This window comes from Ochotona curzoniae, unplaced genomic scaffold, assembly GCF_017591425.1.
Source record: "Ochotona curzoniae isolate NIBS_2020 unplaced genomic scaffold, NIBS_Ocur_1.0 contig_46, whole genome shotgun sequence".
In the NCBI taxonomy this organism is placed as follows: Eukaryota; Metazoa; Chordata; class Mammalia; order Lagomorpha; family Ochotonidae; genus Ochotona; species Ochotona curzoniae.
Window position 1 is genome coordinate 6018643 of NW_024466340.1, and position 12581 is coordinate 6031223.

At 51.7% G+C, this 12581-nt stretch overlaps 1 protein-coding gene across 1 annotated transcript in view; it reads left to right on the forward strand.

The window, feature by feature from the left end:
- The window catches only part of CFAP251 (cilia and flagella associated protein 251), a 37194-nt gene that overhangs the window by 2448 nt on the left and 22165 nt on the right, over positions 1-12581 (forward strand). Inside the window, exons 3-9 of the mRNA XM_040986854.1 lie at positions 3259-3399; positions 4686-4795; positions 7035-7146; positions 7345-7425; positions 9255-9332; positions 10384-10434; positions 12362-12399. Of these exons, the coding sequence (XP_040842788.1) occupies positions 3259-3399; positions 4686-4795; positions 7035-7146; positions 7345-7425; positions 9255-9332; positions 10384-10434; positions 12362-12399 (611 nt within the window). The remainder of the gene's footprint in view (positions 1-3258; positions 3400-4685; positions 4796-7034; positions 7147-7344; positions 7426-9254; positions 9333-10383; positions 10435-12361; positions 12400-12581) is intronic.

Below are 12581 nucleotides of genomic sequence, written 5' to 3' on the forward strand. Positions count from 1 at the left end.
CAGTGCCGCAGGACCTGGGCAGGCTCTGGCCTTGTTCAGCCAGCAGTCTGTCCTGTCCCTTCCAAGGTGAAGCAGCTATCAGCCTGACCCCTCACAGAACCACACCCTTTGTGAGTTGATTTCACTTCTGGAGTTTGTACTTTCATTTTATTTGACTTTCTTCATCATCTCTTCTTTTGTGAAAACCCATCGTGTATGGGGGCACTGCAGCATTTGTGGGAAGTGGAATTAGAAGGTGAGTTTGGGTACAAACGTGTGTCCTGAATGCACACGTGGCTCCCTGTGCCGTGTGTTTGCTCTCGGCCTCTGGCAGACTGCTGGAGCGGGTCTGAGGAAGGCAGAAGTTCTTTGCTCACTCCTGCCCCGCTCCCGCTTCCCTGGGGGACTGGGTGAGAGTCTGTTCCACCTGTGTCTCTTTTGGCCTTCCTTCATGCACTCACCCATGTGTGACCTGCAGGCTGATGTGTACACGTGCGCGCGCGCACACACACACACACACACACACACACACACAGCTTATGTTTAACTTTCATTGTCCCAAGTCAGTGAAATATGGTGGATTTCTGTGAAATGTCTTTTTCATTTTATCTGTTTTGGAAGATTTCTATCGTTGGTGCCTGTAGTTCATCTACCTCTTTTTAAATTGATCATTTCTCTTTCTGAACATACTCCCACCTCTCCCTTCTCCTCTGACATCCCTGCCTCAGGCCGCAGGCCTACAGGAGCTCAGAGCAGATGGACATGACTGTGGGATCAGCACCCAGGCAGGGAGCAGAGCAGCCCTGTGCTCAGGGCTGGAAGTCAGAGAAACATCACGGAACAGTGAGGCTGATTCAGTGAAGTGTTGACTTGCAGGTCACCAGTGGTTTAGAAAAAGTCGGACGAGCCAGGCAGTCCCGTGAGTGTGTGCGTGACCGTGAGAACCGCGCAGTGGTCTGCTGCGACCTTGACTGCCAAAGGACACAAGCCAGGCTTCTAGCCTTCAGGGATCTTTGGTGTGGAGAACCAGTTTGTTAAATGGTGACGTGATCTCCCGGATGAAAGCACTTGGTGACGTGATGCCATGAGGATTAGCACATTTCCCAAAAGAATAATTTTTTTTTAAAAAACTTTGGCTTTGAAGAACCAACCGAATATTAAAAAATCTTGTTCCTAGAGGTTGCAGCTTGAGACGATTTTGATTCCATAATTCTATCACTCACACCCACATGGGACGAGACCTAAATAGAAACCCACATGACAAGGAGCGAGCAGATGGGACTGGCAAGGCAGGGAAGGAAGGAGGGGGAGGGCAGTCTGCTCTGTCCTCACGGGGAGAGAGCCGTGTGCAACTCGGTGTTCCAGCCTGGCTGAGGTCACGTTCAAAGACACGGAGCTGCCCAGAAATTGTTTCTGTCTTCCAGGGGAGCTCACCAAGTGCTTTCAGTACTACCACATTCAAATAACTGGGTAATCGACTCAATTCTAGCTTTTACAATATTTATTGATATGAAAGGCAAAAAGAAGGCAAAACACAGAGAGGCAACAGAGAGCTTCTGCCTGCTGGTTCACTCCCCAGATGGCCTCCGTGGCCAGGACGGGGCTGAGGCCAGGGACTGTCATGTGTCGCCTTCCCACGCATGTCAGCAGGGAGTTGGAATATAAGGGGAGCAACTGGGACTCAAACTGGCGCTCGGAAATGGGCTGCCAGCGGAAGAGGTGACTTAACAGGCCACACACGGTGCCAACCCCACTAGTTAATTTTTCTAAAAGATATTTTTTTAGACTTAAAGAGAATTGAATATTATACCATGTACATGTAGCGAAATATCACATGCTGATATTGATTTGAAAGGCAGAGAGAATCAGAGATCTTCCTTTTGTCTGTTCAACCCCCAGCCAGAGGTGTGTGCCAGCCAGGCCTGGGCCAGGCTGAAGCTCTGAGCCCGGCACGCAGTCCTCTTCTCCCTCATGGGTGCCAGGGAGCCAGGCACTTGAGCCTGCCTGCTACCTCCCTGGGCCTGAACCCCAGTGCTCCAGTTTGAGAGGCAGGCACCCCAAGCAACAGCTTAACTGCTGTGTCCAACTCCCGCCCAATATGTATACAGTTGTTATATGATCACAGAAGAGGTTTTATTTTTTAAAAATCAGAAAAACACAGACACATACTGGGTCTCCCGTATGGACTTGGGCCATCCACCATGCTTTTCCCGGGTCATTAGCACGGAAGGAGCAGCCAGGACATGAACTGGCACCTGTAGGGATGCCGGGTTTGTGGGTGGTGGCTTCACCTAGTTGCTAAGATTTGCTTTTTTTTTTTTTTTTAAAGATTTATTTCATTTTTATTGCAAAGTCAGATATACAGAGAGAAGGAGAGACAGAGAAGATCTTCTGTCCGATCATTCACTCCCCAAGTGAGCACAACGGCCAATGCTGCGCCGATCTGGGGCTAGGAGCCTGGAACTTCCTCTAGGTCTCCCACATGGGTGCAGAGTCCCGAGGCTTTGGGCCGTCCTCAACTGCTTTCCCAGGCCACAAGCAGGGAGCTGGATGGGAAGTGGAACTGCCGGGATTAGAACTGGCGCCTACGTGGGATCCCGGTGTGTTCAAGGCGAGGACTTTAACTGCTAGGCCACTGCGCCAGGCCCAAAATTTGCTTTTTAAATGCAGATAATATTTCACATGCTGTTTTAAGCTGACTCTTTACATTTTTTTTTTCACATTGTGGTAAAATAATCACAGCATTGGCTGACTGGACACGTGTGGGGTGCAGGTCTGGAGCATGAGTGCATCTGCCTGCTCAGACAGACAGTATCCCCCACCTGCTCCCTCTCTAGAACCCTTCCCTCCTGCTCCCCTCGTCTCTCCCTGCTTCCTGTCTCTGACCCTCACGGGCAGAGCCACAAGGGGATGTGACCTCCTGCTCCCCATGGTGGCTGTGCGTTGGATGTACTCATGCTTTCTTCATATCCTCATGAAGCTCACCCCGTGACTGGCTCATGGCGCATCTCAGGGCCGTGCAGCCTGATTCTAGAATGCTTCCCCATTGCTGTGCCTCTGTCGCCGCCCTGTTTTCTGTCTCGTGGATTTGCCCATGGCAGGCGTGTCTTGCATACTGAGTCATGGCAGCTGCCTGCCCCACGATGAGGCTCTTCTGATGCCAGATGTAAACTCATCCCTGCATCCCACACCGCCATGGGCGCTCTGCCCAGGAGCCCTGCAACTGCCGTCACACTCAGCACCCTTGCGGGCCTTACCAGGTGTTCCCCCATCTTCCAGACCATGACCTGGACGTACGGGTGGAACAGCTCGCTCCCTGTCTTCTACATCCGCGAGGAGCGCCACAGGGTCCTTCTATACGTATGTGCACACACCGTGGTCATCTACAACACCTTCCGGAACAAGCAGTACCACCTCCAGGTGGGTACCCTGTCTTCCCCCAGGGAGGAGGCTTACACTTGCACAAGGTCCAGGACCCATCTTGCCCTGGCCCAGCCTGCTTTGGAGGGAGTTCTTGTAGGCAGCAGCATGAGGAACTGGCCCCCTGTCTCTGTCTGCAATATGTAGTGATGGACCGGGCCATATCAGGAGCCTGGAACCCCATTCAGGTATCCCACACGTGTGCCAGGGACACATGGACTTGAACTCCAGGGTCCACATTAGTAGGAAACTTGAAGCACAGGCAGAGCCAGGCACCAAATACCTGTTCCCATCTCAGAATTTTGTTTTGTTTTAAAAATTGATCGATTTGAATGTCAGAGTTAGAGAGACAGGGAGATCTTCCATTCACTGGTTTGTTTTGTAGAAGGCTGTAATGGGCAGGGCTGGGCCGGGTGCTTCATCTGGGTCTCCCACATAGGTGACAGGATCCAAAACTCTTAGGCCATCTTTCACTGCTTTTCCCAAGTGCGTTAGCATAGCATTGGATCAAAGTGAAACATCTGGGACTTGAACCAGCGCCCATAGGGGATGCAGGTGGTGACTTAACCTAGTACGCTACAGTGCCAGCCCTCATTACAGAGTGCTCCCCTAGGCCCCAACCAGTACTCAGCACCATGCCTGGGAGCCAGCATACTTTATGGAAGGCCAGAAGCAGGAGGGCAGTCAGCCAGCAGGAGGTGGTCAACTGCATCACTGAGTATGGCAGCAGCAGTGGGAGCGGGGCAGGTGTGGAGCAGATGTGCGCAGATGTGGGGAGCCCTAGAGGGTCAGGTGGTTGGGAGCAGCCTTGGCCATGCACTCATCAGCTCATTCTTTCAGGTTCTGGTGTTTGTCAGATCAAGAGCAAAATGTAGATCTAGTCCATGCCCGTGGGGGCCTCCAGCAGAGCAGGGAGGTTGATGTTCAGTCAAACAAGTGACTGTGCAAACGAGGGATCCGAAACAGCCAGAAATGCTGGGGGAGCAGAGACCTCTGCCTAGGCTGAGTGGGTGGGGTGAAGACAGGAGGCCGGGCATGGGAGAATGCTGGGGAGCTGGAGTCAGCCTCACCCCGTGGAGACATGTGTTTGTACACCTGCCTCCCAGGAGATGGAGAGACCCCTGGGTCAGGGCCGTGGGACAGGAAGGGGCCAGTAGCATTCATTGCCTTCTCAGCCCCAGGACCTTGAGAGGTACTGCAGGCTCCTTGGGGAATGGGAGCGGGGAGCCCAGCTTCTGGCTGTGCCCGAGGCAGGGGGCACTGAAAGCTGTTCCCTGCCCATACAGGGCCACCCGAACGTCATCTCCTGCCTGTGTGTCAGCGAGGACAGGCGCTGGATTGCCACGGCGGACAGGGGGCCAGGGGGCCTCATCATCATCTGGGACTCCTTCACAGGGTAGGCCGGGCACCATCCTCCTCTCTCTCTCTTTCCCTCTCTTTTTTTTCTCTTCCCAGTTCGGGCAGCAATGCCGGCACTTAGTCCTTCTGTTGGTGTTGCAGGGTCAGCCGCACGAGGCTGACTTGCGTTGACCCAGCTCCCACGAGCTCTAAGCATAAACCCGATGGCAAGTCTCCCACTCACCATGGCGGGCATCCCTGTCCAGTCTGTAGGCCAGTCCTTCTTTGGTGGTCATGCCAAGTGCCTCCACCTGCACTTGAAGCTGCCCCCACACTGTGGTTGATGCGCCTCTCCTTGGCTGTGTTCCGTTTACAGGATGTGTCAGGATTGGCCCGGAGCTGGCCCTGCAGCTTCCCTGCCCCCTCTCTCTGCTCCCTACGATGCTTCCCCTCTGTCCCTGCGTCTGATTCAGAGATGGTTTCTAGAGGTGTCTTGGGTTTACAGAAAAGCTGAGATCAAGGTGGCTGTGTCCCCAACCCCAGCTTTCCCTTCATTCCCTCTGTGCCCTGTCTCCATCCCCACCCGTTTCTGAGGACCTCGAAGGCTTTGAGGGCTGCGGGGTGTGTGTAGGAGGGGGAGTTGGAAGGCTGACTGTCAGCAGCTACAGGATGAGACCCCCCAGTGCAGGCAGTGCCTTCACATGGGTCAGTGCCTCTTGCTCAGACGTGGCAGGGGCCAGCCAGGGAGGTGCTGGGGGTCTCTGGCTGGAGATGACTGCTGGAGTTCGTGCTCAGGTATGCGTCCTGCTCCCTGCACCTGCACCTGCGTGGCTCCTTCCTGCATGCAGTGCCTGACTCCGTGGAGGCTGCCGTCTCACTCCTTTGGCTAGAATCCTGGCATCTAGCGCTGTGGCGTAATTCCAGCCAGGGTGTGCCAGGCAGAGTGGAGCAGGATGCACAGCTCAAGGTGTCTGACTCTGTTACACACACATGCAGTGTCACACATACTGTCACACAGCATCATGTAGACAGTCTTACTGTTTCTATAGTTCTGAGCTGATGTTGATTTTGTTGCTCCGTGGTTAAAGAAATCCTTCCAAGGTCCATTGGCTGACATAGCCCACCTTAGGGTATCTGCTTGCCCAGGTACTTGCTGTCAAAGCTTGGCTGGGGGAGTTGTCAAATTTGTTCTGCCCATCTGGGCTTGCTGTCCCCTCGTGGTCTTCAGCAACTGAAGAGGCCCAGTTCTGACTCATGCACTCCATGGTCAGACCACAGATCCTGTGAGTTTTCCCGTGGTTGGAGTTTGAGACCAGTGGTCCAGTTGGAGGGGTTCCCCAAAGAAACCTTGCCAGTGGACACACACTCACCCTTACACACACATTCAAATGTCTTCTTTTTTTTCTTGTGTTTGTGGTTGCACAATATATTTTCTCACCCAAGCTTGGCCACTTCCCCACATTTCACTAATTGTTGTAAAAACATTTTTATTCATTTACTTGAGAGACAAAAAAAAGAGCAAGCCCCCGTGCACTGAGTCATTCCCCAGACGCCCTCCGCAGCCGGGGCTGGGCCAGGGCTGATGGTCTCTTCCAGGTCTCTTGCAAGAGCGACAGGTACACATATGCGTGAGACGTTGCGGCTGCTGTGCAGGGTCTACACAAGCGGGAGCCTGCGGGGCGTAGTCAAGTCTGGGGACCTGGACCCAGTTCCTTGAGGGTGGACCACTTGGGCCTTAACCACACTGCTGGGATAACTACTCGTTTTCTACTCTTCGTTTTGCGTTTGCAAAGTACCTGGCATGGGGCCACAGCCCAGTAGAGGGGAACACTCAGGACAGAGGCCACCAGTTCGCCCCTAGCCCCCAGGTGGGCTTCCACTGAGCGAGGTAGAATTCCATCTTTGAAGTGTGCAGGCCAGCGGTACAGTGTGTGGAGTATCACCTCTGCCCGGTTCAGAAACATTCTCGTGACCCCAGGAGGCTCCATGCCACCGAGCAGTCACCTGCCATCCGCATGTTCCCAACCCTAATGCCTGCTCCTCTGTGTGTCTCCATGGAGTTTCCCATGCTGGACAAGTCCTGTCAATGGAATCCCAGTGTGAATGTCACCATGCACCCAGCTTCATGTTCCTGGGGCTCCCCAGTGCCAGAGCAGGCATAATTGCTTTGTTCCTCTGTGTGGCTGTGTTATAGTCCACAGGGCTCCCGTGCTGTGGTGTCTGGGGAGGTGTGAGCTGAGCTCAGCCCCGCTGGACCCCCTTGAGCCAGCGGCCTCCTTCCCCTCCCTGTCCTGCAGCATCCCCGTACACACCATCTTCGACAGCTGCCCAGACGGGAATGGCATCAGGGCCATTGCCATGACCCGTGACGCCAAGTACCTGGCCACCATCTCTGATGCCGAAGCCCAGGTAAGGGGGTCCTCCACCCCAGGATGGTCTTGGCAGCTGGCTGAGCTGTCGGAAGTGTCCCAGTGAGTGACAGACTTCAGAGGCGACCAGATTTCACCCCACAGGGTCAGGGCTTCTAGCTGGGCATCTAGAGCGACAACATCACAGCAGGAGACATCTCCAAAGCCCATCTCACGCTCCCTCTGCTGCCCTCTGCAGAAGGTGTGCATCTGGAAGTGGACGTTAGCAGTGGAAACGCCAGCCTGTACGCTGGAGCTCCCCACAGACTACGGCCTCCAGGTGAGCGCAGCCCCAAGTCACGCCAAGGCCAGAGTCCAGCTCAGTTTGTGTTTGAGTGCAGTAGAGCTATTTATTTATTTTTAAGATATGTATTTATGTATTTTAGAGGCAGAGTAGCACAGAGGGACACACACACGCACAGAGAAATCTTCCATTTACCTGTTCGCTCCCCAGATGGCTGCAATGGCCTGGCGGGGCCAGGACAAAGCCAGGAGCCTGGAGCTTGCCCTGGGTCTCCTATCTGGATGGGTGGCATTCAGGCACTGGGGCCGTCCTGCACTGCTCTCCCAGGTGCCTCAGCAGGGAGCTGGATAGGGAGTGGAGCAGCCGGAACTCAAGCCAGCGCCCCTGTGGGATGCAGACACTGAAAAAGGCAGCTTTACCTGCGACCCCACAGTGCGACCCCCTCTCCAAGGTCTCTTGAACTGGAGACACATTACTCAATTTTGGAAAATTCTCAGTCGTGTTTCTTCTTTAAACATCCTTTCTAACACATTCTTTCCTCTCCTTCTGAGACTAATTACATGTAAGCTAGACTGTTTATTTTGAAGATTTATGTATTCATCTGAAAGGCTGAGCTACAGAGAGAGAAGGACAGACTTCCACCCACTGGTTCACTCCCCAGATGGCAGTAAGCACTAGGGCTGGCCCAAAGCCAGGAGCCAGGAGTTTCGTCTGAGTCTCCGTCTCGGGTGTGGGGACCCAAGCTGTTGGGCCATCCTCTGATGCTTTCCCAGGTGGATCAGCAGGGAGCTGGATCAGAAACAGCGTCTGGGGCTCCAGTAGCACCCATAGATGCTGGCACCACAGGTGGCACCCGATCTGTTACACCACAGTACCAGCCCTCTGCCTGCTGCGCCACGTGCCAGCTCCCTTGACGTTACCTTTTTTATTGTGACCCATTGACCTTATGTTCTTTCTTCTGTATTGTTCTTTCTTTTTTAAAAAGATTTATTATTGGGCCCAGCACAGTAGCCTAGCAGCTAAGGTCCTCGCCTTAGGCCCAAAACCTTGGGACCCTGCGCCCATGCGGGAGACCCGGAAAGAAGTTCCTAGCTCCTGGCTTTGGATCGGTGCAGCACCAGCTGTTGCGGCCACTGGGGAGTGAATCAACGGACAAAAGATCTTCCTCTCTGTCTCTCCTCCTCTCTGTATCTCTGACTTTCCAATAAATAAATAAATCTTAAAAAAAAAAAGACATACATTTATTTTTATGGAAGGAATATTTACAGAGAGGAGAGACAGAAAGAGCTTCCATCTGCTGATTCACTTCTCACATGGCCACAACTTCCTGAGCTGAGCCGATGTGAAGCCAGGAGCCTCCTCAGGGTCACCTATAGTTTCAGGGTCCCAAGGCTTTGGGCCATCCTCGACTGCTTTCCCAGGCCACAAGCAGGGAGCTGGATGGGAAGTGGAGCTGCCAGGATTAGAACTGTTGCCCATTTGGGATCCTGGCACCTTCATGGTGAGGACTTTAGCTGCTAGGTCACTGCGCTGGGCCCAAAAATAAATATATTTTAAATGTATATAAACATCTCTGTCCAAAAGGGCACAGAGTAATGGCCATTGGCAAATTCTGTCTTACTGTTGCTAATTCCAATCTACAGACAATGAATCAAATCAGACTAGAAAGGAAACATATTTGGCCCTGGTTATTGTCCCAACCAATATTTAATGCAGCTCTCACTGCTTACCAAATGCTGTGCCTTTTCCATTTTATAAGCCTGCTCAGTTGTTTCATTAAATTATTTTAATGCTCAGTTTAACCAAGGCATGTCAGAAATTGTATTCTAACAAAAAACAAAATTTCCGTGCTGCATATGTTTCAGAACTATGTTACCTTTAACCCTGCAAACAACAAGGAGTTGGTGAGCAATAGTAAAACACAAGTGATCTATTATTCCTGGGTAAGTAGAGCCCGCTCGACTTGTTCTAAACGTGGAGACAAGTGTTTCCTCACTCTTTGAGTTGTTTTAACACTGTCACTCTATATAGTGTCTACTTAGGGAGGCAATGATTAAATATTAAAATGTTTCCATTTGATTGTAGTACTAATTTTACTCCCGTTGGGAATTAATAAATCTAATCAAGAGCAGATGATTATATTTGTTTAAATTTTTAAGAAGTAAATATTTATTTGAGCATGTATCTATTCAGATATTTATTTATTGAGTGGGAAGAGATCCAGAGAGACGGGGAGAGAGAGGGAGGGAGATCTTCCTTGCACTGATTCACTCCCCACTGGCCGGAAGGAGCATCAGCTGGGTCTCCCACGTGCATGTGGGTTACTGTTTACTTCTTCCTGGGAGCATCACAGGAGATGAAACGGGAGACAGTAGCCGGGACTCGATCCTAGACACTGCAGGATGGGATCTGGGCATCCCAAGCAGCAGCTCCACTTACTGCCCCTGGTGGGTGACAGGGACCAGGAGCTTGGACTGTCCTCTGTCACCTTACCGGCTACAGGAAGATGGATCAGAGGCAGAGCAGCTGGGACTGGAGCTGACATGCAATGCCAACCTCACGGGCGGCAGCACAGTGCTGCCCGAGTAGCTGGCCCCCGGTTTCCATGGGTGATGAGGATGTCCTAGAGCCGGCCAGGGCTGGCAGGGGCACGCCTTGGCACGGCCAGCACTTCATGTCGCAGCCAGAACCAGGCCACGTGATCACGCTCCTGACTTCAGGTGTCCATCACAGTTTCGAAGCCCTGTGAATGTCCTGCTCGGATTTGCACTGACCACCGCTGGGCAGTCAGCCTCGCTCGGGGCACTTGGCTCATGCCTGCTTTTCTCTCAGGGCTCATTTAAAGTGTCTCCTGTGGGCAACAAGTTCTCTTACCTGTAGAAATTGCCAATTTCTGGCTGTGTGTGGGTGTCTTAGTTTGGTTTTTCACGCAGTTCCTCTTCTGGAAACCGAGTCTGGTCTTAATAGTGATTTTTTTTTTTTCTGTCTTACCAGGATGAAGAGAAAGACACACTTGTGCACAGCGCTCCACTTCTAACAGAAAAAGTGAGTGTGCCTGTCAGCCCTTGGCATGTCAGAGCTTGTGGAGAAAAAAATGTGTGTATAAGGAATAACCCCGGTGGCTATTCCTTATGTCTCTTAAAACTGAAGCCACTGGGGGTCCAGCGTGCTAACCTAGTGGCTAAAGTCTTCGCCTTGCATGTGCCAGGATCCCATGTGGGCGTCAGTTTGTGTCCAGCTTCTCCACTTCCCATTCAGCTCCCTGCCTGTGTCCTGGGAAAGCAGTCGAGGACAACCCAAAGCCTTGGGGCCCTGCATCTGCATGGGAGACCCAGAAAGAAGCTCCTGGCTCCTGGCTCTGGATTGATTCAGCTCTGGCCCTTGTGGACACTTGGGGAGTGAATTAGTGGGTGGAAGATCTTCTCTGTCTCTTCGTCTCTTTGTATATCTGCCTTAACAATAAAAATAAATAAATCTTTAAAAAAAAAAAACTCTGAAGCCATTGGGAAACAGTTTAAATATGTTACTTGGGTCCATGTGGTGTGGCAGGTTAACAGGCCACCTGTGGGGCCAGCATCCCCGGCAGGCTGCAGTTGGCATCCTAACTGCTCTAATTCCTGCCCTGCTCCCTGCTGAAGCACCTGGGAAAGCAGTGGAGGATGGCCCAAGTACTTGGGTCCCTGCACCCACATAGTTCAGCCGGAAGGAACTCCTGCCTTTTAGTTTTGAGCTGGCATAGCTCCAGCCATTGCATTCATTTGGGAAATGAACCAGCAGATGGAAGATCTCTCTATCTGTTCCTTCCTCTGTAACTCTGCCTTTCAAATAAATATAAAAAAAAAAGATATTTTGCTCACATTTTTAGGGGAATAGGTTGGGTGTTGTGTTTTTTTTTTGAAAGCTTGAATGATGGCTTAAAGTGGTGATAAGTGGTGTAGGGGTGTTGTGGGTAATAGATTGGGTTTGGGAGGGGGGTAAATGGTGAGTTGTGTGTTTTGTTTGTTTGGGGTTTATTGTGGTATGGGGTGTTGTTTGTTATGAAGGGGGTTTGGATAGGGTTTAAAGCATTAACTGAAAATTGAGAAATGAAAAAAAATATGGGGGGGGTGGAAGAATAAGGGGGGAGGTTAATATTGGATTTGGAGGGGGTGTTTGAGGTATGGGATTGATGATAAGTATTTGATGTGGTGAAGTTGAAGTAGGAATGGGTTGGGTATTAGGGGGAGGGGTGGTTGTGGTGGGTGATATGATGGTAGAGGAATGGGGTTGGGGGGGGGGTGGGTTGGATGTGAGGTGGGGGGGGGGGGGGGTGTTTTGGGGGGCGGTGGGGTTGATGGAAGAGAGAGAGAGAGAGAGATGTATATGTATTATATATGAGGAATGAGGATGGGGGGGGGAAAATTGGTAGGGGGGGGGGGTTTATTGAAGTTGAAATAAGGTGAGAGTTAAAAATGAAAGGAAGGGGAAGAAGAATAGGAGAGAAAATTGAGATGTAATGGGGTGAGGGGTGATTTGGGGGGGGATGAGGGGGTAGAAATGGTTAATATTTAGGTGGGATGGTGGTGGGGGGGATGATGAGGTTAATAAAGTTAAAAGGGTGTTGAGAGGGGGGGATTGTGTAGTGTGGTGGTGGGGGGTTTGAATGTGATGGAGGGGGAGAGTATTTTAGGGGATAGTAATTGAGTTTGGGGTGTTGGGGGATGTTGGGGGGGGGGGTGAGGAGGGTGGAGGGGGGGGGGGGTGGGTGGGGGTTAGTAGAGGGTAAGAGATGGTAATGATAGGGTTTATGTTAAGGGGATGGGAGTTTATTGTATGGATTATTAGAGGGGGGGTTTTGGAATAATGGAGGGTGGAATAAGGATGGGGTAAATTTTAATGGAGGAGTAATTGTTGGTATAGGGGTATGGGTTATTAATTTAATGCGAGAGGGTGGATAATCCTCAATCTAGCCGTGGGCTTTATGGTGATTAAGGATAGGGATGGCATCACCGTGCTCACCACTGTCGACAGGTACCCAGCCCAGCGTGCAGCACGCACACGCAAGTGCTGCCCAAGTCGGGCATCCTCCCGGGGAGTGCCAGTTGCTGTGGAGGAAAGAAACGAGAGCCAGGATTGTGGGTGGGGGTGGATTTCCTTCTGGTTTGGGTTTTTAAAACCACAGGTGTGCTTTATGTTTATAAGTTCTTTTGTGT